At 62.0% G+C, this 24,040-nt stretch overlaps 1 protein-coding gene across 1 annotated transcript in view; it reads right to left on the bottom strand.

Moving 5' to 3' along the window:
• Nucleotides 1-390: 390 nt before the first annotated feature.
• The window catches only part of UBE3C (ubiquitin protein ligase E3C), a 72,801-nt gene continuing 49,151 nt past the window's right edge, over nt 391-24,040 (bottom strand). Inside the window, exons 18-23 of the mRNA XM_054574785.1 lie at nt 22,236-22,483; nt 11,847-12,059; nt 8,384-8,572; nt 8,235-8,301; nt 4,081-4,211; nt 391-1,806 (exon numbers count right to left, since the gene is read on the bottom strand). Of these exons, the coding sequence (XP_054430760.1) occupies nt 1,636-1,806; nt 4,081-4,211; nt 8,235-8,301; nt 8,384-8,572; nt 11,847-12,059; nt 22,236-22,483 (1,019 nt within the window). The 3' untranslated portion in view covers nt 391-1,635. The remainder of the gene's footprint in view (nt 1,807-4,080; nt 4,212-8,234; nt 8,302-8,383; nt 8,573-11,846; nt 12,060-22,235; nt 22,484-24,040) is intronic.

Here is a 24,040-nt window from a genome sequence, read left to right as displayed (position 1 = left end):
GGCACGGGCCGCCGGGGGCGCTGCGCTCTGTGCGCCCAACGGCACACCCCTGGCTTTGGCCGACGCAGGGGTGATAAACCTGGTCCCGGTTCCGAAGCCGCGGTTTTCCCGGTCAGGGGAGCGAACCATGGTGACTTGGGGGCGACCCCAGCACAGCCTCGGGCAACAACCGTTGAATGCAAATACTTACCCATTAAAACATACAGATGAATACGCTCAGAATAGCCAAGGGGGGAAACCTACCCAAATTAAATGTAACTGCCCGTTTCTGTTCAGTCCCAGGTATTTCCAAAACACTGATAATAAAATATACAAATTAACTCGTAGTGAAGAAGATACAGAACATTCAACATAAAACCTCAAATAAAAATAAAACCAAGGACAAACCCTAATTATTTTATTTCTGTGTATCAAGACTACAAATAGCATTTAACACTTAATTTATTCAAATTAAGAAATTATACATTTGTTTTGATAATGGTCATTGTCTTAAAAGTGTCGTTCAGTTCCCCACATTTAAATGTATATTGCTCATCTGGTCAATTCAGGGGCAGCCCGGAGCCGCGCGGACAGGGACGCGGCGCCCGCCAGGGCCCCGCCCCGAGCCCGGAGCCTCGGGCCTCCCAGCAACAAGTCGGTCCCGATAAAGTGCCTATCGCGCGGGAATCCCAGCACGCCTCCCCCGAAGCGCGTTTGGGGGCTGTCCCGTCTTCCTTCAAAGCAGCACCGTTGGGGGGTGGAGGGTGCGGGAGCGGGGCCAGTCCCCGACCTCCAGGGCGAGGACGGCGGCCGGGCGAGCGGGCGAAGGCGCAGCCGCCCCTTTGGTTCAAGTGACTGGACCCGTCTCCGCGCCTCTTCGTGCGAGTCGCCGCAGGTCGCATGCGCGCCGTGGGCCCCGGGCGGACCCCGCCCGAAAGCTCTCCCGGCACCGAGGGGGACAGGAGGGGAGGAAGGCAGCGCCCGCCGTGCACACGCCCTGCACGGCCATGTCCGAGCCGCCACGATGCGGGTCGGTGGGACCCCTGGAAGCAGCGTGCTAGTCCCGCTCGGGAGAAACGGCTTAAAAAGCACAAATAAAATACCATCACGTATCTCTTCTCCAAACCTCGCCGCTTTGGGAAAAGGCAGCAGGAAAAACGCCTTTAGTTTGAACCGTCAGGCTTGTAAACAGCTCCGCCACGCAGGACACGCTGTGGCCCCTGAGTCAGCTCCCCGCCTCCCAGACCCTGCGCCCCGCAGCCCAGAGCCCACGGACCCGTGCGGGCCGGGAGCCCCGCCCAGAACCCCCGCCCACGCAGGCCTGGGACCCATCAGCAAAGCCAAAGCTGCATCTTTGGTTATTTTCACTGAGTTGCCACTAGTCCTAAAACTGTGCTCTTCTTGGCAAAATCACTAAATTAGCCGCATGGCACGTAACATCTGTTACTTTAAGTTATCTGAAAAGCAATGTCCATCTAAACAAGGGACCACAACCTAAATCATTTAAAAAGTGAAGGGGGTGACAGACAAGGGGCGCAGGAGAGCCGTGGGGTGCAGCCTGAGCGTCCGCGGCGGCCGGCCCGGGAGCAGCTACTCACGACGGCGGGGGCGGCGGCGCAGCTTCTGGGCGGAGGGTCGACCAGCGGGCGGCTCGGCTCAGCTCAGCTCGAAGCCGGCGGCGCACTCGATGGCGTAGAGCAGCTTGCTTCGCAGCAGGGCCTCGTCCTGGAACTCGGGGAGCTTCAGCAGGTTCATGCAGGTGCTGGCCGTGGGCAGCCGCTCGAGGTCAGAGCCACCGTTGTGGATGCAGAAGGCGGGGTACAGCTCCTGGAAGAGAGCGGCACACAAGGGCCTGCTGACCGTGGCGGCAGGACCCAGAGGGCGAGCCGGGGCCATGCAGCCGCTCCGGCAGGGACCCGCGGGCGCGCGCTTGGCGCCGCTGAGCAGAGGCCCCAGGCTCCTCGCCTGTCAAACGCAGCTGCGCGGGGACCATACGTGCTGCCTGTGGCTGGGGCGGAAGAACCAGCACCTTCTTTCTAACTCTAGTTTCCAGGAGACTTTAAATGTCTCATAAAAACGTCAGCGCAGGAACCAAGAGAGAAGCAGGAAGAGCGTCTGTCGCCTCGGCTGCGGTGACTCGGCGCTCTGGGCGGGACGCTCTTCTCAGCTGCTCAAATCAAGTGAAATAAAAGCGCCCGCCTCGATGGAAACGGCCGGTGAAGGGGGGCTGGCGAGCGCAGGGTCACCGGTCATGTGACTCGAGGAATGACAGCATGAGAGATAGTTCGCATTAAGTGCCACATTTTAGTGTTTCCTTCATAATGCTAATGGAACTCCCTACTTGGAGCCTTCAAGTGCAGAAAATGCAGTCCCTCCCCGACACGGGAGGGCCAGCGCGGCTTCTGCATAACTAGGAGCGCGATGGGAATCCGCACGCACTCAGCGAGGAGAGCCCGCACGGCCCTGTGCGCCGGACGGCAACTTCGCCACCCCCCACGGCGCTTTGACGGTTCTTCTGTCTGTGACCACCACGTTCATTAAACACACTGAACTTTACTTAGCTTTAGTGGGTGTCGCTCTTTTCCAATAGGCCGGCAGGGAGGAGGCTCGCAGCTGAGGTCGGCGGCGCCTCGGTCACGGGCTACAGCCGCGGGGAGACGGGCTCCCCGTGGCCGCAGCTCTGTCCGCCCTTCGCCCGCGCCCAGCTCACGGGAATGCGTGCAGGGCAGATGGTTTCTCCACATTTGAGGCCTAACTGATAAGAGCTGCAGAAATCTTTGAAAACTCTTACATTTCACATTTAGTAGATTTTATTTATTTTGGTTTTTATTTATTGACGTTAGTGGAGGAGATCATTTGCTGCACTTACGACGTGGTCACTGGCTGGTCCCTGTGGGCGCCCCGCCTGGGCCTGGTCTAAAACCCTGCAGGTCGCTGAAAAGACCCGGCCCCAGGCCAGCGCCTCGGGCTTCCTACAGAGTCCCGCGCAGCTCCGGGCGCTTCCGGGGCCTTCCTGGCGGCCTGCAGGCAGCCGACCCCTGCGGGTGGGTCTGCCCCCGCGCACACACCAGCGCTGAGCTGCACCGCCCCCCGCAGGCCGGGTCTGGGGGAGCACCACTGCCCCCACATCCGGCTTGCGCTCTGCCCTAGGCAGGCCCTGCCCTGCCCTGCTTGTCTCTATGGAAATGCCAGGTGGACCCCCTGGGTGCTGGGCCACACAGGGGCCCCTAGCACCTGGGGACAGACGTGGGGCCGGTCCCCGGTGCGTGGTCTTGTGAGCGCCCCCAGGGGAACCACGCTGCCATCTCTCGGGCACCTTCCCGGGACGGACTCGCCCCGCACGCTGAGGGCCAGTCGGGCCAGCCGGCCTGCGCCTGTGGAGAGGCCGGCGAGGCAGCGCGCAGCCGGGGCCAGGACGTCAGGCTGCATCGGGCCCCTGACTGCCACCCCCGCAGAGTGCGGCTCCTGGCAGTTCTGGGGCCGCGGGGGCCACGGGGTCTGCGGGGCGGGAGCCAGCCCACCTTGGGCAGCTCGGCTGCGGTTAAGGGAGGCGTGTGAGTTTCAAGGAACAGCAGAAAAGCTGACACCTCACCTTGCCCTGGTGCGGGGGATGGGGGGGCCGGGGGCAGAAGAGCAGCCCAGAGCGCGCGGAGCCAGGGCGGCCAGCGAGGACAACCGCCACCTGGGAGGTGGCGTCCCCGCCCAATTCCCGCAGCTTTTCTATGGATTTGAAACGGCTCAACGGGCCCAGGTAACCACCAGGGAAAAAAGTGCTTCTGCTCAGGTGCCACTCGCCCCGCACACCCCGCCCCCGCTTTTAGCGCGTGTCTCCTCTCGGGCGGCACAGCCTGAGACGCACGGCAGGCTCGGGGGACGGTGCTGGCGTCAGCGCCGGCACCGTGGACGCGGCGTCCCGCCCTCACGGGCATCTCGGCCCCAGGCGGCCGCCGTGGGTGCGGGAGGACAGCGGACGCACCAGGCCCGGGGTGCAGACCCGCACAGCGGAGCAGCTGCCGCCGCCGCGACGCCACGGGGCCCCGCGTGGCCTCCGCTGCCCTCCCACAGGGGGCGCGAGGCGAAGCACAGGCGCAGAGGCGGTACCTTGAATCCCAGGAGCGGGGGCCGGGAGCAGCTGGTGACGAACTTGAGCAGCTTGCGCTTCTCCTCGTCCGTGAACCCCTCCACCACGCGCCAGAAGACTCGGATCACAGGGTGGTCGGCAGAGTAGCCTCCTGACAAAACGAGCACGTTCCCCTGTAAGCAAGCCATGTGCATAAGGGGCCCCCCAGGCCCGAGCGCCCACACGGGAGGGCACGGCACCTTCCGCCCCGCAGGGGGCCAGGGCCCGTGGCGGACGGCCACCCCCCCACGCCGCTCACTGTTCCTGGGGCGGCGTGCAGGCTCCGAGGGGACAGAGCCTTTGGGAGGAACGCCCTGCAGTCACAGGACGCCCCACAGCACAGGGGCTGTGTCGGGGGCGCGGGGAGCTCGGGGCGGCCCCGAGGCGCAGACCCCGAGCAGCAGGAGTCCCTCGAGGTCACACAGGCAGACAGGGGGCCTCTACCCCAGGCAGGGCCACCTGTCCTGCCCACCCGCCCCAGCGTCGACATGCTCCCTCACCGGACCGGCAGCCAGGCCCCGGCCGTGGCTGATGATTAGGTCCCTGTTCTCAAGTGCGGTATCGGCTACTTACAGCTTTTAATCTGCTTAAGTGCTTCCTAAAACTGAAATAATTGCCTTATATTGTTCCCTCATTGTTAATATACTACAGAAATAACATCAATAAAATATCTTAAGTGCATTAATTGGCACCAAAATGAATATGATAATATTTTAAAACTATTTACTGGAATAGCTAAGATCATTAAAGGTGTAAGCCTCTATGCAGACGGGGAAATGCAAACAACCCGAGACAATTCCTTGGCAAAGGAAAGACTGGATTGATTTCAGTTTTCTACACTTATGACTTGACAGTGGGGTCAATGTGACCTTAGATTATTCGCTTTTGCATAAACATTAGAGTTCAAGTTCAGATCAGAGTGAATTAATTACAGAAAGGGCAGATACACACGCACTCACACGTGTGCCCGTGTATGTAAGTGACTGTAGCAGACATACAGGCTTCTCAGCCACCGCACAGTGCAGCTCCAAGACATTTCCACTTTCTCAGGAAACGCCTCGCCCCCTGCCCCCCGGCCGCCAGGACCTGCCGTGTGCGCCAGGGCGTCCAGGCTGACGCCCGCCTGCACGGAGGCTGTTCACGGGCCGGAGGCCGCACCCCACCCAGTCCCGAAGTCCCCGCAGCGCTGCTCGGCCCGCGTCCAGGAGGAGGGGCCCTGCGGGCCTCTCGGGGCCGAGCTCTACGGCATGTGTCCCTCTGCGCCCGCCTCTGTGCGTGCCGGGCTCACGTCACTCCGCAGGGGCTGCCAGGGTTGCTAAGTCGTGACATGTCTGAGCTTCGCTCCTTCACATAAGAGTCCCCGTCTGCAAGGGCAGGGCGTCTGCCCCTGCCCCCCACCCCCGCCCCGCGAGCAGTGCAGCCCCCGAGGGCCTTTGCGTGGGACGCCCGGCGGGCCCCTGCTGAGCCCCGGGGAACCACCAGACCGTCCTCCAGAGCGGCTGCTGGATGTCCCCGGCAGCGAGGACCGAGGGTTCGTTCTGGCCCGTCCTTGCCAACCTGTCACCCCCCCCAACCCCGAGCGCACGCGCGCGCGCGTTCCTTTAAAGCATTTTCCCCGTCTGTGGCCTGTCTTTTCACTTCCTCAATGGCATCTTTTGAAGCACAAGGCTGTTACGTTGAGGAAGTCCACTTTTCCATCTACATCTTTTTTCTGGATCACGCTCTGGTGCGCAACTGCCTGACGCAAAGCACGAAGGTCTTCCTTCCCACGCCGGGCCAGCAGCTTTGCCCCTGGGCCCGCGACCCCGCGACCCCGCATGGGGTGAGCAGGGAGGCCCGCTCACACCTCTCTCTGTGGGCCTCGTCCCAGCAGCGGCGACCAGCAGAAAACCCAGCCAGTGCAACAGACGGGCGCGTTTCTGAAGGCCCGGCGGCGCCCTGTGCCCTGCCGCCGTGGCTCTACCGCACGCGCTCAGAGCCCAACTCCATGCTACGGAATTATTTTGGCTATTTTAGGTCCTTTACATGTCCACATAAAATTTCAAACCAATCTGCTGATTTCCGTTCAGCCTGCTGATATTTTGATAGGAGTTACACTGAACTCATGGATTCATCTGGAGAGAATGACATGAGCACCACTGAGTCCTCCGATCCACGAAAACGGACCACCCTCCACTCACGTAGGTTTTCTCTAAACCGCTTACAAGTCTTGCGCTTACTTTGCTAAAGCTGTGCTTTACTCTTTCTGATGCTGCTTTGAATAAAACTGCTTTAGTAATCCATTCTTCAGTTACATGTGGAAACAGAACTGGTTTCTGTAGACTGATCTATGTTGCAATTTGCTGAAATTCTTTATGAGCTCCAGTGGTTTTTTTCTTTTGGTCACGTGGTCATGAGAAGTTGTACTTCTTCCGTGTTTTCTTGTCCGAGGGGGAGGCTGCCGGCCCCGCCTCCCTGCCCGTGTCACCGCACCGCGCTGGCTCGAAGCCCCACGCCACGTCGGCTGCGGTGACCGAGCAGAGAGCACACGGCCTCCGCCGCTCCCTGTGACGTCAGCTGTGAATGTTCTGGACGACCGTGTCCGGTTCAGAGCAGCACCGCCCTGCCCGGGCAGGAGAGGTCCCGACACCCGGCAATGGCGCCCCATCCTTTGCAGCTGCCGCGCCGCCCGCACTGCGCACGCAGCCGCGGCCCTGGCGGTCGTGCGCCCTGGCAGTCTCGGGACAGGCGCTCCCTGCGTTGATCACGGGTGTGCGCTGCTGACCTCAACAGTTTACTCTCCTGAGTTTGGCTTCTATGGTCATGAGGGATTGTGATCTGTCATTTCTTTTTCTGTGTTACTTTTGTCTGCCTTTGACATCAGGCTAATACTGATCTTTGAAGAGAGAAAGCCTCTCCTCATTCAGCCACAGCTGGAAGTCTTGCACAGGAGACACTTTTATCGCTTAAACATGAAAAGGAACGCAGCTGCCCCGGCCGGTGGGGCCGGCAGGCCGCAGGCTCTGCCCCCGGTGCGGGCGTGGGAGATCGCTCTTCTCACGCTCAGGTTTGGCCCCCAAACCCCACAAACATGTCCTCAGGGAAGACTTTCCAAAAGCAGTACAATGAGGGAAAAAAGTCACCTGTTATTTCATTAATTGTGAATGATTACTACCATTTTCTAAAACTGAAATGGATTTAAAGTAATTGTCCTTGGTTTTAAAAAGTTAATTATGCACAGTGTATACAATATTCACGTAATAGAGAAAAAATTTGAGAGAAGCGAAAATGACTTCCATCTCAGGACTACTATTTTTCCTTTTCTCTTATTCAAGTTTACTTTCCTATTTATTTATTTTAAATATTTTATTTATTTATTTTTAGGCAGAGGGGAAGGGAAGAAAAGAGAAGCATCAATGAATGTGTGGTTGCCTCTCGCATGCCCCGCCACTGGGGACCTGGCCTGCAACCCAGGCCTGGGCCCTGACTGGGAATCCAACTGACGACCCTTTGGTTCGCAGGCCGGCGCTTAGTCCACTGAGCCACCCAGCCAGGGCTTACTTTCGTATTTAGATACAAAGTCATATGACACATACTGATCAATCACCTGATTTAATTAAGACTGTACTTAAAGTATTTTATTTAACATGTCCATGCACACAATAAAGATGGATTCAATGGCTCACATTTGCAAATCATTTTTAAAATACACATTTAAGATTCTGCATAGTTTTCGACAGTGAAAACAGAGGCTAAACAGGGTAAAATGCACCCTTCAACTATATTAAAAGATTCATACTGTTTCCTCTGAGCCATATTTATTCTAATTTCACCTCAAAAATGTTCATATCCTTTAGTAAGCCATTTAATTTCTGGGCTTCTCTCATTAAAAAAATGAAAAAAAAAAAACCCCTTGAGCTCTGCCTGGCAGACGTTTCTTCAGCTTTCAGACAGAAGACGGGGGCGGGAGAAACACCGATGCAGGAGAGAAGCCGCCCGCGCGCAGCTGCAGGGCCGCTGCGGCCTCCCCACCCCCGCCCCGCCCCGCCCCAGGGTTGGAGGTGTGCTGCCTGCCCAAGAACGGGCGTCAGAGCCCCCGCAGAAGCGGGGTCGTCGGTGATGCTTTCGGGACCAAGGGCACGTGGTGGCGACGTACCTGAATAGTTTGTGAAGGACTTCAGGTCCTCTAGGCTTATGGGAACCTGCGCCCCCGAGATCAGCACCTGAAAACACATCGACTGTGAACGCGGGGACGGCGCGAGGGGCCGTGCCGGCCGCGAGAGCCCCAGGCGCAGTGGCGCGGACCTGGATCTCCTGCTGGTCGAACATGCGCAGCCACTCGAGGTCGACCACGTTGGCCAGGCCCTGGCGGAAGGCCAGGCAGTGCGGGCGGATCTGCCTGTTCAGCCTGTAGTCGGCCACCAGGTGGATGTAGGCGATGCGGTTCGCGCTGGTGACGGGGATGTCTTTCCCACCAAACTTCAGCTCAACGACCTGTGAACATTAAAACGCGGGTCTTAAAATTCTCGAAGCAGGACTATGGGTACCAGACGCCAGAAACGCCAGACCTCCAGGAAGCTGGACGGCGCTGCTTTGCGAACGGGGCCCGAGCGGCTCGGCCCGTGCACGGGGCTGACCTCCCTGCCCGCGCCACAGGAGGACGGGGCGCAGCAGCGGTCCCCACGGTGCTTCCATTTACAACATCAGAGCCCCGGAGGGTCCAGCTCTGAAGGAAGCGCTCCCCGGAGGGCAGAGGGTGGGGCACACCCCAGGGAGTGTGCGGCTCTGGAACCGAGGCCACGTGGACCGAGGGCTCCCGCCAGCACCGTCTCCCACACGGCACTGCTGCTGCTGGAGGTGGCTGAGCCATGCGTCCCCACGAGGGCAGACTTGACAAGAACCGCGCTCCGCCGCTGCGCCGTGCACTCCCCGGACCTGCGGCCCCGCCCTCCTCAGAGCGTGGCCGTGGCCAGGGTGGCCACCACAGGCAAGCCATCCGCCCCCGCTCTTCCGCCCCTGGGGAGGAGGCGACGGTTCCGCGAGCGCCTGAAAAGGAAGCGGCTGGCGGGGCCCCGCAGTCACGGTCAGCACTTAAGCCTCATTTCCGAGAGTGCGCTTTTAAGCTCCCTGTTTACTGCTACTTAAAAACAAACAAACAAACAAAAAAACCCAAGGCCTTCCCGATGCACTTGGATGACACAGTCCAGGCCACGGAGGGAGAGAGACAATCGATCCAGGCTGAGCAGGACGCCGCGGGGTGAGCGGCCGCGGGGGCGGGGAGCCGAGCGACGTGGCAGGGCGGGCGTGCTGGGCCCCCGGGCGGGCGGCAGGCAGGCTGCTGGGTCAAACCGCGGGGGCGCTCAGACTGCGGGCGGTGGGCGCCTCCCCTTCTCTTGGAAACGAAGACGACACCACGCCCTCTGAGCAATGGCTTCCCCATCTCCTCACTTTGCAGAGAGGCGGCTCTGAAATCCGCCGGAGGGCTTCCCTAAGTCACCCTGAGTCCGCCAGCGCCAGCTGGGCGGCTGCCCCCGCTCCGGGGCCCGTCCTCGGAGCCGAGCCGCTGTCCCCGCACTCGGCAGGGGCTGTACCCCCCACCCGCCGGGCCGCTCCCGACAGGCCCCGCGTCACCAGCTGGCTCAGGCTCCGGTTCAACAGGTGAAGCCCAGTGGCCCCTGACGTGGGCTAAGGGCAGGGGACAAAGGCGGGTGCTCCCGTGGTTCGGAGGGCAGGGGACCTGCCAGGCCATCCGTTTCAGCTGAAGGTCCCCCCGCCGCCACCAGACAGTAGGGACGTTTCCAAAACACAAACTTGGTCACGCTCAGTCCTTTACACTCCTCTCAGGCTACGTACACCTACCCAACCACGGAGGTTTAACGTAACGTCAACTTGGTCCCAAGGCGTCCGCCTGTGGGGCACCCCTGCATCTCTGGGCACAGACCAGGCCCGGGCCCCGCCCAGCAGCCGGGCCCCCGCCCAGCGCACCCATCCCTGGAGCAGCCTCTGAACTTGAGGAGGGGCCTCTGACTGGCCCAAGGTCACAGAGCGAAGCTGGAAGCTGGTGGGACTGCTCCTCGGTCCCCTGACTCCAGTCCAAGGCTGGGCTCCGTGACAGGTGTTGTGCACGGCCCTTCTCGGTCGCCGGGCCCTTCCCGGGGGAGGGGTGCGTGCCGGTCGGTGGCCTGAGGCTTCACGTGCGCTTGAGAGCAGGCTGACAGACAGCCACATTGATTATACTGAAGAAAACAAATTTGAGAGCAAAACCATTATTTTAAAAGGGAAGATTAACTAACAGAACCTGCCAACATAATGAAGTATTTGCATATTACAGATCTTTAAATCATGGAATTTTATAAACTTAAAAACCTGCACAGAGGACTACGTTTTTCTATCTATTTCTACAGAAACCTGTAAGATCCCCCCTGAAGTAGATGCTTTAGCCGTGACTTTCTTACTTTGTCCGATTAGACCCTTTGGTGTCATCGCCGTGCATCACCCTCTGTGACCTCTCGCCCAGTGGGACCGACTGTCCCTGGGCCCCGGGGACATTTTAAGGCCACATTTCGGCTCTCAGGGTCGGGTCCCGGTGCTGTTGGGAGCTCTAACGCGGTGCTGGCCTGCACAGCGGAAGCGGAACCGTGCCGGGAGCCCAGGCCTCGGCGGGCCCTCAGGGGGCCGACCGCCCGGCAGCGCCGCGCGTCCCCCGAGTCCCGGGGACGCCACACCCCGCCGCCCTCCCAACATCTGCATTCGCACTGTGGAGAAGTCAGCTCTCTGGTGCGGAAGAAAACGCAGTAACAGCCGCTAAGCTGCATCCAGATGAAAACCGGCTCCGTCTCTCTCGTCCTCGCTCGGCCTCACAGCGCCGGGCCCGCCCCCAGAGCGCCCGGACGGCCGCCCCTCGCTGCACCCTCCCCACCCGGCCTGACCACGCCCACGGAGGCCGCCGCCCCGACCAGCGAGCTGACCGGCCTTCCTGAGCACAGGGGCGGCCCCAGGGGCGACAGCCGAGGCCGGGACGCGCCAGCACCCAGCCCCCCGCGCTCCTGCGCCCTCGGAACCGCAGCCTCTTCCGCGCCCGCTCCGCTGCCCAGGGAAGGCCGCCCGGGCACCCCTGGGCCTGTGCGCCGCGCCGCGCCGAGCAGGGCGTCTCACCGCACGCACACCGGCCTCTCCGGCTGGCACGTGCAGGCTGCTCCCCGCCCCTCCCGGCCCAGCCCAGCACAGCAGCAGGACAGCGAGCGGCTGAGTGTCCCAGGAACGGGGATCAAGCCTCGGCCTGCTGGCCGTGGGTGACGGGACAGGAAAGACCCACACGGCACTGACCCCAGCTCACCCGGCAGCGTGCGCACCACAGGGGCGGGCGCGCTTTGTCTGCGGGAGGGTCAGGAGAGGCGGCGAGGGGGCGCCTTTTCAGGGGGAGTCCACAGTGGACTCACCCATCTGACACGTGGTGACTTTACACCTGGCAAAGCCGCCGGCCTGGGAGAGCCTGGGTCAGAAACCAAGGGTGACAAAACTCAGAGAAACAACAGCAAAACTGACAGACAACCACATGTCTGTAGTGAGAACCCAACTACCAAATTTGGAAGATTACCGAGGGACCTAAGAATAGAAAAGACGCCTCTTCCCAGCATCTGGTCACTTGACAACCTAACAGAACGAGACACAGTGACACCCGGGATGGCGAAGGCCCTCCAGCAACTAGCCCTTCGCGTGGGAGCCCCGCCCCGGCCCCCGCGCCCCGCCCCCCACGCCCCGGCCGCACCTGAGCCTCCCCGAGGTCGTTGTTCACCACGGTGAAGTTCAGCCCCAGCTCCTCCACGTCGCCCTCGTAGCTCTTGAGGAAGAGCAGGTTGCGGGAGACCTCCGGGTCCAGGGACGCCAGGTGGTGGATGTCCACGTCGGCGCTGGTGCCCAGCAGCTTGGACAGGAAGAAGCCTGCGAAGGGCAGCTCCACCAGCATGTTCTCGTAGAGGGCCTGAAACAGGGGCGAGGGCCAGCGGTCAGCCCCTCCCAGGCATGCGCTCCAGACCCCCTAACAATGGAGACGCGCATACGAAGGGGCACGGGCCGGACCCCGACTCCAGCACTCCTCTGCGCCAGAGACGGGACGGTGGGGGTGAGCGCCCGGCAAGCGCCGAGTTCACCTCCTGCCAGGCCACAGCGCAGCGCTCAGCGCGTTGGAAGCTGCACACAGACCCTCAGAGAATTTCAGGGCTGCGGTCACGGCGTGTTGACACCCATGGCGCTGGTGGGAGCCGCACTGGCAGCCTGAGCGCTGCGGCCCGGGCCGTTCCACCAAGTGGAAGGTCGCGGCGTTGCCAGCCCAGCCAGCGCACAGGCCTGGGTCGCGGCTTGGTTCCCAGTCAGGGCCCGGTCAAGAACGAACAATGCTTCTCTTGTACATCGATGTTTCTCTCCCTCGCTTTCTCCCTCCCTTCCTCTCTCTCTAAAAACAAATAAATAAAATCTTAGAAACAGAAGAGCACGCCCGCCCCTCCACGCCACAGCGCAGCTGGCGGGCCTTTTCTGGACGGGTCTGCAGCCCGATCAGCTTCCTGGTGCTGCCGTCACAAAGCGCCACGCACTGCGTGGCTTAAAACACCAGAAACTTACTGCCCCGCAGCTCGACTTATTGCCCCTCGGGGGCTCGAGGTCCGAAGTCAAGGCGTCCCAGGGCCAGGCCGGTCCCCGAGGCCCAGGGGAAGGACCTTTCCCCTGCCTTCCCGCCTCTGGTGCTGCCGGTGTGCTCACCGGTCACAGTGGCCCCGGCTGCGACCACTCCCTCCCACCCCGCTGTCCCGTGTTGGAGCCTCTCTCTCCTCCAAAGACACCGTCACTGGCCTGGGCGGCCGATGGCAGCCGAGCGTGACCTCATCTGAGGGTGACCACAGAGCAGAGACCTTACTTTCAAATAAGGCCCCACTCACAAGTAAGGGTACGAGGACTTGAGCTTTTTTAGGGGGGTGTGTGTGTCACAAGTCAAATGTCATGGACCCACCCTGCCCCCGACGGTGCCTTTGGAGGACGAGGACGGGCAGCGGCGGCGGCGGCGCTGGCAGCAATGTAACTCCCGACGGGAGGGACCCCGCTCTTTCAGACGAGATCGGGCGCGTTCAGGGTGGTATGGCCGTAGACTGGACCCCGCTCTTTCGAGGGGCGGGCTCGCCGTGGCGGGCACAGTGCTCCCAGGGCACCGGCCATGCGCGGGCGGCTGGCGGGGCCGGTGTCCGCCTGCCCTGTTCAAAATGAAGAGGCCAGGCCTTAGGACTCAGGGGACTTGTCCAGACATCGCGGGTTAGCAGGTGGCAAAACGGGTACCAAAACCCGCATTCCCTGATGCCAGACCAACGACGATTTCACTTAGACTCCTGTCTACCTTTACGTCAAGAGACTGCAGCGCGTAATTATTTTTTGCATTTATTTATAGTAAAGTGTGACCTACATGCAGTGACAGGCACACAACTTTTGAGTCCAGCTTGAAGAATTACCGTACTGACCGCAGCTGTGAAACGGCCCTCCAATCAGGACGCAGGATGTCCTCCCCCTCCCCCCAGGCTGCCCCCAGGCTGCCGTCGCCACCGGCGGGGCTCACAGGTGCGGCAGAGATGGTGGCCGCTGCAACCACGCGGCCTGGTCCTCCACACCCGCCTCCCACAACCCCCCGCCTCTGGGGCTCGCTGAGGCCGCATCTGCTCTGCTGGGCGCCTGCGCCTGCCCCGAGCCTGGCTGCAGCGCGTCAGCTCTGTGCGCAGCGCCCGCGGCCCGCCTGTGGCCCGCGTTGCTGTCTCATCAGCAAGGCCTCGTGGACGGGGAGGCCCCGGGTCTTCCAGAGCAGCCCGGTTTCCAGGACACCGTGACAGTGAGCACCGGCTTCAGGCGGGGCGGCCGGGCAGGGCGCGCGCGCCCCGGGGTCCTTGTTGCAGCCTCACCACCAACAGGCCCGCAGGGGCTGCGCCAGGCTGGCCCCCTCCCCGCTAGGTAACGCCCAGGGTGCAGCGCCTTCGGTCCGGAAAGGCTGCCCTGGCGATGGAGCTCAGGGCACCAGACGCAGGCGGACCCCGCCGTGTGCCCGCCAGCCGACACCTCAGGGGCGCGGAAGCCTCTCGCTTTTATTCCTGAGGGAAGACCGACGCTGACCCGGTTACTTTAGAGAAGCCGGCAGAACAGGCCCCCGACCGAGGGACGAGAAGCGCCGTGGCCCGGCGCCCCCGCCGGTGAGCAACGTTGGGGCCACGGCTCCGGCCCTGCCGCCGGTGAGCAACGCTGGGGCCGCGGCGGAGACCCACGGAGGCGGCCGCCGGCCCGTCGTGAAGGACGGCCTCCTCCGAGCCGCGAGCGTAAATCACCGCGCGGTCAGCGCCGGAGGCCATTGTTCGCCACGTCTGCATTAGTAACAATAAGCCAGGGAATTTGTTAAACAGGTCCGAGCCACCTGAATTTTAAACAGAATCCCACTGTGACTCATAAAATGTAAATGCAAAGGTATAATTTTTTACAGAAGGCAGCTTTAAACCTTCAGAGCATTTAATATACAAGCACTAATAAATGATAGTACTAAAAACTATGATTGCATCAGCTAAATGGATTATAAATTAAATTTCCATAATGTATGCAACCGAGATACAAATGTCAGCATAAATCAAGGTATTTTCTAAACACAGGTTAATTATACAACTTCAAAAACTGCCTATTTTTTATGCAAAATAATCCACTTAGCATTTTTCATCTTGGCCAGCTGACCGGCTGGTTCCCGAGCCACATCAATAACCGCCCGTCACGCGGAGCAGCCGTAGGTGTATGGAAAAAACCTGTAAGGGATTTTTCAACTGTCTGTGTTTTATGGGTGTTTATAGGTAGAAATTGTGCCAAAATGATCTGAAATAAAAAGGATTAATTACCGCAGAAGCCTTTTAACATAAGTGAGTGCAGTCGAGTGCAATTCCCAGCCCGCGGCCCCGTCGGGGGGCAGGTGGGGCCGCACCGCGGCCACTTCCGCGAGCCGCCCAGCAGCGCCAGTAATTTACTACATTAAGAATCGATAAAAAAAATAATGCTTTTCAAATGCATCTTTATCAATCTTCAGGTGGTTCCAAAGTGAACATTTATAACTTAATCTCTAAACTATACCAGAGATGTCTTTTTTTAAAGGCTCCCTGATTGAGCCAGAGAAACTTTGCTTTGGGTCCTGCGAACCTCCGAGTCTGAGAGAAGGGGGAACGCACAGCAGGGACGCAGCCGATGGCAGCTCCTGGACGGGACCAGGGCGCCCCAGGGGCGGGGGTGGGCGGCAGCCCGGTCCCCACGGTCCCCACACCAGGCCTGCAGGCCCCACGCGGCGCCCCACACGGGCCGGGGCTGCTTCACACTCCGGGGTTCCATGCCCGCGGACCCCTTTGCACAGGTGCATTTGTTCCCTTCCGGGACAGTGCAGGCTGTGGAAACCACCTGCTGGGCCTCGCAACCCGGCCCCAGGACCCCGCCCCCCGCCCCCCACCCCAAGGCTCATTCCTGCAGCCCCGCCCACAGCCCCGGGCCCTTTCCCAGCCGCCGGCAAGCCCCCAGCACAGCTGCCAGTCCCAGGGTGAACCCGGGCGGGAAAGCACTCGCCCCGATCGGCCGGGAGCTCCCTCGGTCGAGGCGCCAGCCTGATGCACCGAGGCTGCAGGTCTGCGCCCTCGTCCGGGTGCAGACACGGACCCACCAAGGACGCACCGACGAGTGGAACGACAAGTCGATGCCTCTCTCTTTCTCAAATGAAAGAGAAGAAGTGACCTGCATCACAGTCACCACCCTCCTAGGACCTGCGACCCTGACATCCAACACGAGTGGCCGGCCTGCTGTGACTGAGGAGGCGCACCTCTGGTCCACAGGCCACGCCGCGCCGCGCCAGCTCAGGCCCCGCCCTCCTCCTCCCCACAGCGAAGCCACGCTGCGCCCCCGACACCCGACCCCCTCTCTCCACCATGGGGCCCGGGCCAGATGTCTGGGGTCCCTCCCGCCAGTCTCCCTGCCTGAGTCCCTACTGCCGCCCGGCGAGCCTCAGTCCCAGAGGCGTCCGGGAGACCTTCGCCCCGCCTCCTGGGTCCCCATGGGTGACCCAGGAGCCGGGGCTCCACGGCCTGCGGCTGCCGCCGCCCACGCAGAGCCTACCCAGCGTCAGAAACCGGAGCGCCGGCCTTCATCGCCCCGCGGCGGCTCTGTGTGAAGTGACGCTCGTGAACTGTAAACGAGCGTACGTGTTTAAGGTAATTTAAACGCACTATGTTTTACTTTTACATAGTCATCGGCCAGGCAAAAACACACAGCAGCCGTCAAGGAGGCCGGGGGGGGGGGGGGGCCTCGGTTCCGGTTGCGCGGTGACAGCCTGATGCGGCCTGGAAACGCAAAGCAGCCTCCACGCAGCGCCGGCCCGCGCCCGACCAGCGCCGCACGTGCTTCAGCTCCTGACGGCGCTGCCCTGGGGTCGCCCCGCGGACCGAAGGGTCCCGTGTGGACTCCCGCTCAGGCCACAGGCCTAGGTGCAGGCGCAGTCCTCCGCGGGGGCACAGACAGGAGCCCATCGATGCTCCCCCACCCCCACGAAGAGTGGCGTCCGGGAGCGGAGGCTGCCGTCGGGGAGCCGACTGGGCTCGGGGGAGGCTGGAGCGGCTGGAGCGGCAGCGCCACTTTCAGGGGCTGGAGGCGACTGCACCCCGGCACACAGCTCTCACTGTCCCTATACGAATGCACCTGTTTTCATTTTGTGTTTAATAGTATTTTTTAAAAGATTTTATTTAGTCATTTTTAGAGAGAGGGGAAAGGAGGGGAAAAGAGAAGGAGAGACACTGACTGGTTGCCTCTCACACGCCCCCAACCAGGGACCCGGACGCAGCCCAGGCCTGCGCCCTGACTGGGAATCGAACCAGCGACCTTCCAGTTCGCAGGCTGGGGCTCAGTCCACTGAGCAGCACCAGCAAGGGCTGTTTTGTGTTTAATTTTAAAGAAATAAAGAAACTTGTGTAGAAAACTGTGACCTTGACTGACAAAGGATAATCTCCAGATCTGGGATGGCTTTGTTTTTAACGGGAAAACATAAATCACGATCGTCAGGATGCTATACATGCAGGCACCGTTCTCAGAAGGGGCGAGCTTCAAATAAAGTAACACGTGTAAATAACGACCTTTGGCTTTCCTGCTTACAGAAACGTGGACGGTCAGGAAGGGCGCGCTCACAAGGTCTCGCCCACAGTCGGGGGCTCAGCGCACGCGGGGGGCACCTGCTGGCGCAGGTCTGAGCGGCTGTCCTCCTCAGGGACCTCGGGGGAGGTGTGCCGGCCGCACAGGCCGCCGCACCAGCCGGGCAGCAGCGGGGAGGACGCCCATCTCCCACCCATGAGCCCGCGCTCAGAGCCAGGCTGCGCGAGCGGAGCTCTGCCCCTCGAGGACCAAGGCCACTGAAACCACTGACGTTCGCCTCGCTCTGTGGCTTCGAAGCGCCAGCAGATCGGGGAGCACTTTGTAACGGACTCCAGTGACACCGAAGAACAGATGTTCCCAACTCAACAACCTCAGGACGCACCTCCAGCTGCGCCCTAGGGCACATTAAGGGCACCCTGGATCCCACCAAAACAGAAAATTATAAACTGCACAGCCGTTTCACAATCTAATTAAAAATTTGAAATATATGACCACGATTTTAACAAACAATCTGATTTATAGGTGTTCTGTTCCAATTAAATCAATATTCTAAAGCAAGAAAAAAAGGAGCCATTTTCAAGTAGAATTCCAATATGATAAAAGATCTCCTTCAATAAATATTCCGCACTTAATTGGCTTGAATGGGCCTAGGTGCTCTGTCTGTAAAAAGCTGTAGACGACATTGCTGCATCCTTGGGCTGTTTACTGGCCCCGGCGCGGCTGATTTACAGGCACTAAGTGCCGCGCCGGCCGCGGGGACCTTCTGCTAATGGAATCCCTCGCTGGGGAGCGACGGGCGCGGCGGCCTCTCCCCGGCAGGCCCGCTCGGGCCGCACGGCCCGCTCTCACGGCCGACAATCACTGGCATGTGCATTAGGGGGATTTAAATACATTACGACCCAATAAACACCACAACCCCGCACCACACAGCCCCCCCCCCCCGCCCCGCTCTGGGCGCGGGCCCCACGCTGTCCGTGCCGCCCGCCAGGCCCCCGCAGGCCTGGCCACCGACGCGCTGGCACCGGGCGTGGGCGTCCGTGGTCACTCGGACATCGGAGACGTGTCCGGGGCTAGTGCTCCCTTAGGAATTTCTTTGCAGAAAGTTATGTAGGTCTTCACTCTGTAGAATCACCACAGGTTAACGGTCACCCTCAAGTGACGGTAGTTTTGTTACAGGTTTCACCTAACATCATCATTTCTAATAGTTCCACTGGGGTAGAACTCACACGAACTAGACCCCCAGGACACCTGCCCGGAACCTGGTTAAAGGGATATACACACCAACCAGGGGGGAGGCACCCCCGTCCGCCCAAAACGGCGCCTTCAGCCCCGCCACAGCCACGAGCCGCCCGCCAGCCCACGGGGGGCCCCACTCCTCGCCACTCCACGTGACCAGCCGCTGCCCTGGGCTTCCGCGGGCCCGGGCCCCCCAACTCTGTCTCGGCAGCAGCCAGGACTGGACAGCGTACACGTTCCGGAAGGAAAACAACACGCCGCTTTCACCACCCTGAACTCCGGCCCCTGGGACGACGCCCCCCGTGGCCCGTCTCTGCCCTCGGGGGGCCTGAGCGGGTGCTTTTGGGTCAGCCTAGCAGAACCCAGCCTCGCCTTCCCTGCCATTTTCAACGCGTCTGTGTGACTGCTGGGTTAGCAGGCCCTTGGGCTCGCCCGAACGGGAAGAACCACGGCACATCCAGTGTCGGGTTTCCACGCGGTGCGTCAGGAACACGCTCCTCGGAGGCCGACGGAGGCGCGCCGTGGGGGGCCGAGGGGGGCGAGACGCCATCTTCCAATGATCACAGGGAGATGGGGCCTGCCAGACACTCCCGCCGGGGACCTAGCACGAGGCCAGGGTCGGAGATCTGGCCCCGAAAGCGTGAGGTGAGGGGAGGTCGGCCCGAGGGACAGTGGAGAGGACAGGCTGGGGCCGCCCCGAAGCTGCAGACCACGTGGCGCGTCCGTCCGCACAGCAGCGCCGTCCGGGGTCCGCCGGGGGCAGCTGCCAGGCCTGCGCGGCACCGGTGAGGGTGCAGTGCTCCTCCCGGGGCCGGCCGCTCCCTGTGCCCTGCCCCTGCGGCCACCTGTCACCGCACGCAGACCCGACCGCGGCCAGAGCAGAGCCACGCTGCGGTCAGGCCCAGGGCCCCCGGGCACAGCGCGGAGGGTTCGGAAAGTCGCCCTCACGTTTACGATCAGTGGGTCCTCAGCAGGGTGCCGGGACGCGCGGGAGCCCCCAGGCAGAAGACCCCACCTCGCAGCACCTACAGAAACCACCTCGGACTGGATCACAGGCCCGAGTGTACGAGCTAAACTGACCAAGCGCTTAGAAGAACAGAACGTGCCACTGTGAGTACCTGTGGCCGTGGCTTAGGCGATGGTTCTTAGGTAAGACGCCAAAAGCACAGGCCACACCAAAAAAATACAGAAGTCACCAAATTTAAAAATTTGGGGCTCCAAAGGACACCATTAAGAAAGTGAAAGACAACCCACAAAATGAAAGCATTTGCAGGGCATGTACCTCCGCTAAGGGACTCAAAACGAGAACACGTGAAGGGCTTAAAGCGAAACACCGGACGTGCGCAGCGGTGGCGGGGGCGCGGGTGGGGGCGTGGGTGGGGGGGGCCCTCCCCTGCCGGTCTGGAGGCGCAGGCCGGGGCCCCGGCCCCCACGGACCCAGCGGCTCCTCTCCAAGGCGCGTGAGCTTCCAGAAACCCACGTCCCCACAGAAACTGGCCTGTGAACGTCCGCAGGTCCGCAGCAGCAAACGGGCGGGAGCGGACACACCAGGACACACTGCTCGTCCACGCGAAGCCCTGACCCGCCGATGACAGGCGCGGAGCGTGACCCCAGCAGGCGGGCGGGGGGAGCCCCGCCGCGGAGACCGCGTGCTGCGGGCCCCCGTTACGCCGGCTGCCCGGGCAGAGCCCGTGGGTCCGCAGGGCGGCAGAACGGCTCCGAAATTAGAGTGGGGATGGTCGCTCTGGATCGTCCACTTGAAAGGCTGAATTTTATGAAATGTCAGTTATATTTCAAAACAGCCCTTATTCTAAAACGTCACGAGGAGCGTGATCTGCTTGGTAGGCACTGGTTTTTAACCTGGCTGCTCCTCAGACGGGCACCTGCCCACCCCACGCCAGCTGCAAGGGGGACAGTGCGGGTCTGCGTCACAGGCACTGGAACCGAGTGCCAGCAGATGGCGGCGGGCGCCCGCTGGGGGTTTGGGCAGGGCTGGGGGGCAGCCTAACACGTCTGGGCGGCGGAAACATCCCACGTTAGCACGTGGCTGTCCCCTGCGGGTACGAAACCCACCTGCCACAGGCGAGCTGCGTGACCCGTGGATTATGTCCCCATAAAGCTGTCCTAAGAAAATCACCCGAATCCAGACCCCTGGCAGCCCAGCCCCGCGTTCACTGTCCAGTCTTCCCTCGGCCTGGCCACACACCATGGCCACCGCCACCACCGAGGGCCTGGGCCCCCGCCCGCCACCTCGGCAGTCCCGGTCTCCATCGAGCCGTGGTGAGTCTGTCACCTCCGCCAGGGCCTGAGGCACGAAGACTCAACCCCTCACCACGGAGCTCGAGTGCCCAAGGATGTGGGAGGGGCGCGCGGCTCGCTGCTGCCATGCGGGGAAGCAGCCACGGGCGCTCGGCGCTGATCAGGCCCAGCTAGGTTCCAGCACAGCCTTTGCGGAAGGAAGCCGGCGGGCGCCGCGGCGGCGGCTGGGGTCAGCAGCTGCCCTCGGGCCCCGCACGTCCCGCCTTGCGCTTGCAGAGGCCGCGCGGGCCACAGCCCTCGCTCCACCCACCCGACCGTTCAGCGGGCAGACAGGGAATACAGGACGTCAGGCGTTCCTACTCCACCTTTTCAAGTAGGGGAACAGAAAAGCACTCCCAGGCCATCCATAACCCCGAACGAAGGTCCCTAACACACCGCGGAGAACGCCCGCCTCTCTGCAAGGTATGACGACACGCCCAGGACCCCGGGCAACACGGGACGCGAACGCTGCTCAACAGCAACCCTACCAGTGCGTGCGCCACAGACACTGCGTGGTGCTGTCTCCCGGGCCCACGTAAGCTACCGCGCCCCTCGCCGACGGAAACGTCCGAGGACGGCGTCCTCTGAGCCGGCCGGGCGCCCGCAGGGGCCGCTGCTGGGGGCCGTGGGGGCCGTGGGGGCGCAGGGGAGGAGGGCGGTCAGCGGGGCCCAGGCCCCGACCTCCGTGCGCCCCCCGCCCCCCGCAGGCGCTCGCAGACCCCGCCAGGTGACCAGGGTGGCCGCTCGCTCGGCCGGAGGGAGCTCAAGAACCCCCGGCTTTCCACCCCCACAGGACTGACCGGGATGGTTTTCTGCCTCATTCACAGAAGCTTAGGCAGAGCTTTGAACTTCTGATTTTACTGGGGCATTTGCCAAAATCAGCAATTATCGACATTAAGTTTATTTAAAGTGAAAAGAAGCAAACAAACTAAAGCAAAATAACCCAGAAACGTAACATCGCTTATCCACGTGAAAACGCCAGGCATCACTTACAACGCAAAACAAAAGCCGCCTGCTTTTCCTGGGCGGGGCCGGGCCCACAGGGCAGCAGCCAGATGCCCGGCCGCCGCTCCCACCCACGGAGCTCCCACAGGCGGGCTCAGGCCTGAGAGTCCGTGTTCCCCGAAACCCGTGGAATGAGCCCTCACCCCCGGATGCAGGTTTCTGGAGGGGAGGCCCCCAGGTGGAGCCACAGGATACACGAGCGCCTGGGCGAGAAGCCCAGAGCCTCACCCCCGGGACCCCCACGCCAGGGCGGCCGCTGCGGGCCAGGGAGCGGGCCCAGCAGACGACACCGTGGGGCGACCTCGCCGCGGACGCCCAGCCTCCGGGACCGTGAGCCGCGAACGTCCGTGGTTCCTGAGCCCCGGTCTGGGCGCGTCGCTCCAGCAGCCCCAACAGGCCACGGTGGCCGGGGATCGCCCCCACGCGCCGCCCTTACCTTTCCAAGCATCCTGCCCAGGAAGTAGTAATGTCTGGCAAAGGAGTCTCCCACAAGCATCTGAGCAGCGGGGTTGGGGTACAGAAGCCCTTCGTTTGTGGTCTTGAAGAAGCCCTGGTTGGGGTTGAAGCCCGACTTCAGCAGCTCGTTCAGAAACTCCCGGAAGATGCCGCCGCCGTCGATGCCGGCTTCGTCCAGGCCGTGTGCGTTGAGCAGGTGGACACGGATGCGCTTCTTCAGGTCCGGCTCTGGGAGGGGGGAGGTATTAAAAGCAAGCACTGCAGTGAGCAGAGGAGAGGGGGCGAGGGCAGGGGATGGACGCCAGCCAGCGCAGCTGGAGGATAAACCGCGGCCAGCGAGGGCGCGGCCCGGGCCCCCACACGTGAAGGTGGGGCTGCCGACGGGGACGCGGGAAAACAGCCCCTCGCACGTCCCCAAAGGCGCTGCAAACGAGACACCAGGAGAGGAGGCGAGTGGAACGGAGGGCACAGGGTGCGCTGGAACAGAGTTACTACAGAAAGAGGGAAAAACGGGAAACGCATAAAGACACCACGAAACAGACGTCTCAAAGACCCCCCGAACGAGGCAAGTGCTACAGCAGGCTCAGAACCGCGGAACCGGCTCCCCCACCTGAAGTGGACACCCCGCTGGGAAGGGAACGTTGCTGGGCCGTGGAACGCGCCACGACGGTTGGGAGGCTCCCTGCCCGTGGATGGAGCCGTGCGGGGGGGCCTCAGTGTCCCCACGAACACAGCGGCCTTCCCCCCAGCGTCAGCGTCCCGGCCCCAAGCACAGGCACAGGAGGCCTTGCAGCTCCTGGGGGTGGGCTCAGTCGAGCAGCCAGCGGGTGTGGCCCCATGGCAGTGGCCCTGTCCCCCGCCCCCAGGCCAGAGAACCTGGTGTGAATGCCCCGCAGTGAGCGTCCACGCGGCCTGCCGCGCGGACGGCAGCGCTGACTGGCTGCCTCTCGCTGAGCGGGTCGCCCTGTCCCGCCAGCAGGGACCGAGGCTACACCAGGTGCTCCAGGTGTGCCGTGTTAAAGGGCACGTGCCGCCGGGGAGGCGCGGGGGCGGGAACCCAAACCACGCAGCTGCAGCTCGCTCAGGGCATCTGCCCCGAGCCAGAGCCGTCCCCACCCGCAGCGGGAGACCCAGGACGGCGGGGCGGATCTGAGGGCCCACGGCCGCCCTGTCAGGGCGCCCCAGTGAATGCCACGCCCGCTGCCGACACGCGGGCTTTCCTCTGCCTAAACACCTCCTCCTGTTGAAGTCTAACTGCGCTTGCACGAAGAACGTGCTTTTCATTGATGACCAGGTTCCAGACAGTTATTTGCATCAAGTGTGTGACTGATTTAATTACAAAATAGGTGCGATCCCAAGTTCCAGGTAAAACACCAAAAGCCACCGCAGCAGCCAATCTGAGGGCCACGTGAGCCGTGGCTGGGGCTCTCTGACCTTCCCGTGCGACCTCCTACCGCCCAGCCCTTAGGGATGAGCTGTGACCACTTGTCTGTCACGAGTGACATGCCTCAAGGTCGCTGCCAGAGGAGACTCCGAGGGCGACCAGGGCGCTGGTGGGCAACGCCCACCGCGTCTGCCTTGGACCCTGCGGTGCTCCAACCCACGCACTGCAGGGCGGTCGCCCGGGAGACCGTCCCCGAGCCCCGCTGGCCGGTCACCACGTCGCCCTCCCTCGGCCCCCCGTCCGGAGACAGGGTGACCTGTGTGCGGGGAGCCTCCCAACCGTCGTGGCGCGTTCCACGACCCAGCAACGTTCCCTTCCCAGCGGGGTGTCCACTTCAGGTG

The sequence above is a fragment of the Pteronotus mesoamericanus genome, unplaced genomic scaffold (genome assembly GCF_021234165.1).
Source record: "Pteronotus mesoamericanus isolate MK-2021 breed Mesoamerican mustached bat unplaced genomic scaffold, CSHL_Meso_final contig_265, whole genome shotgun sequence".
Classification (NCBI taxonomy): Eukaryota; Metazoa; Chordata; class Mammalia; order Chiroptera; family Mormoopidae; genus Pteronotus; species Pteronotus mesoamericanus.
Note: the sequence above shows the minus strand (reverse complement) of the source record. Positions and strands in the feature narration are given on the sequence as shown.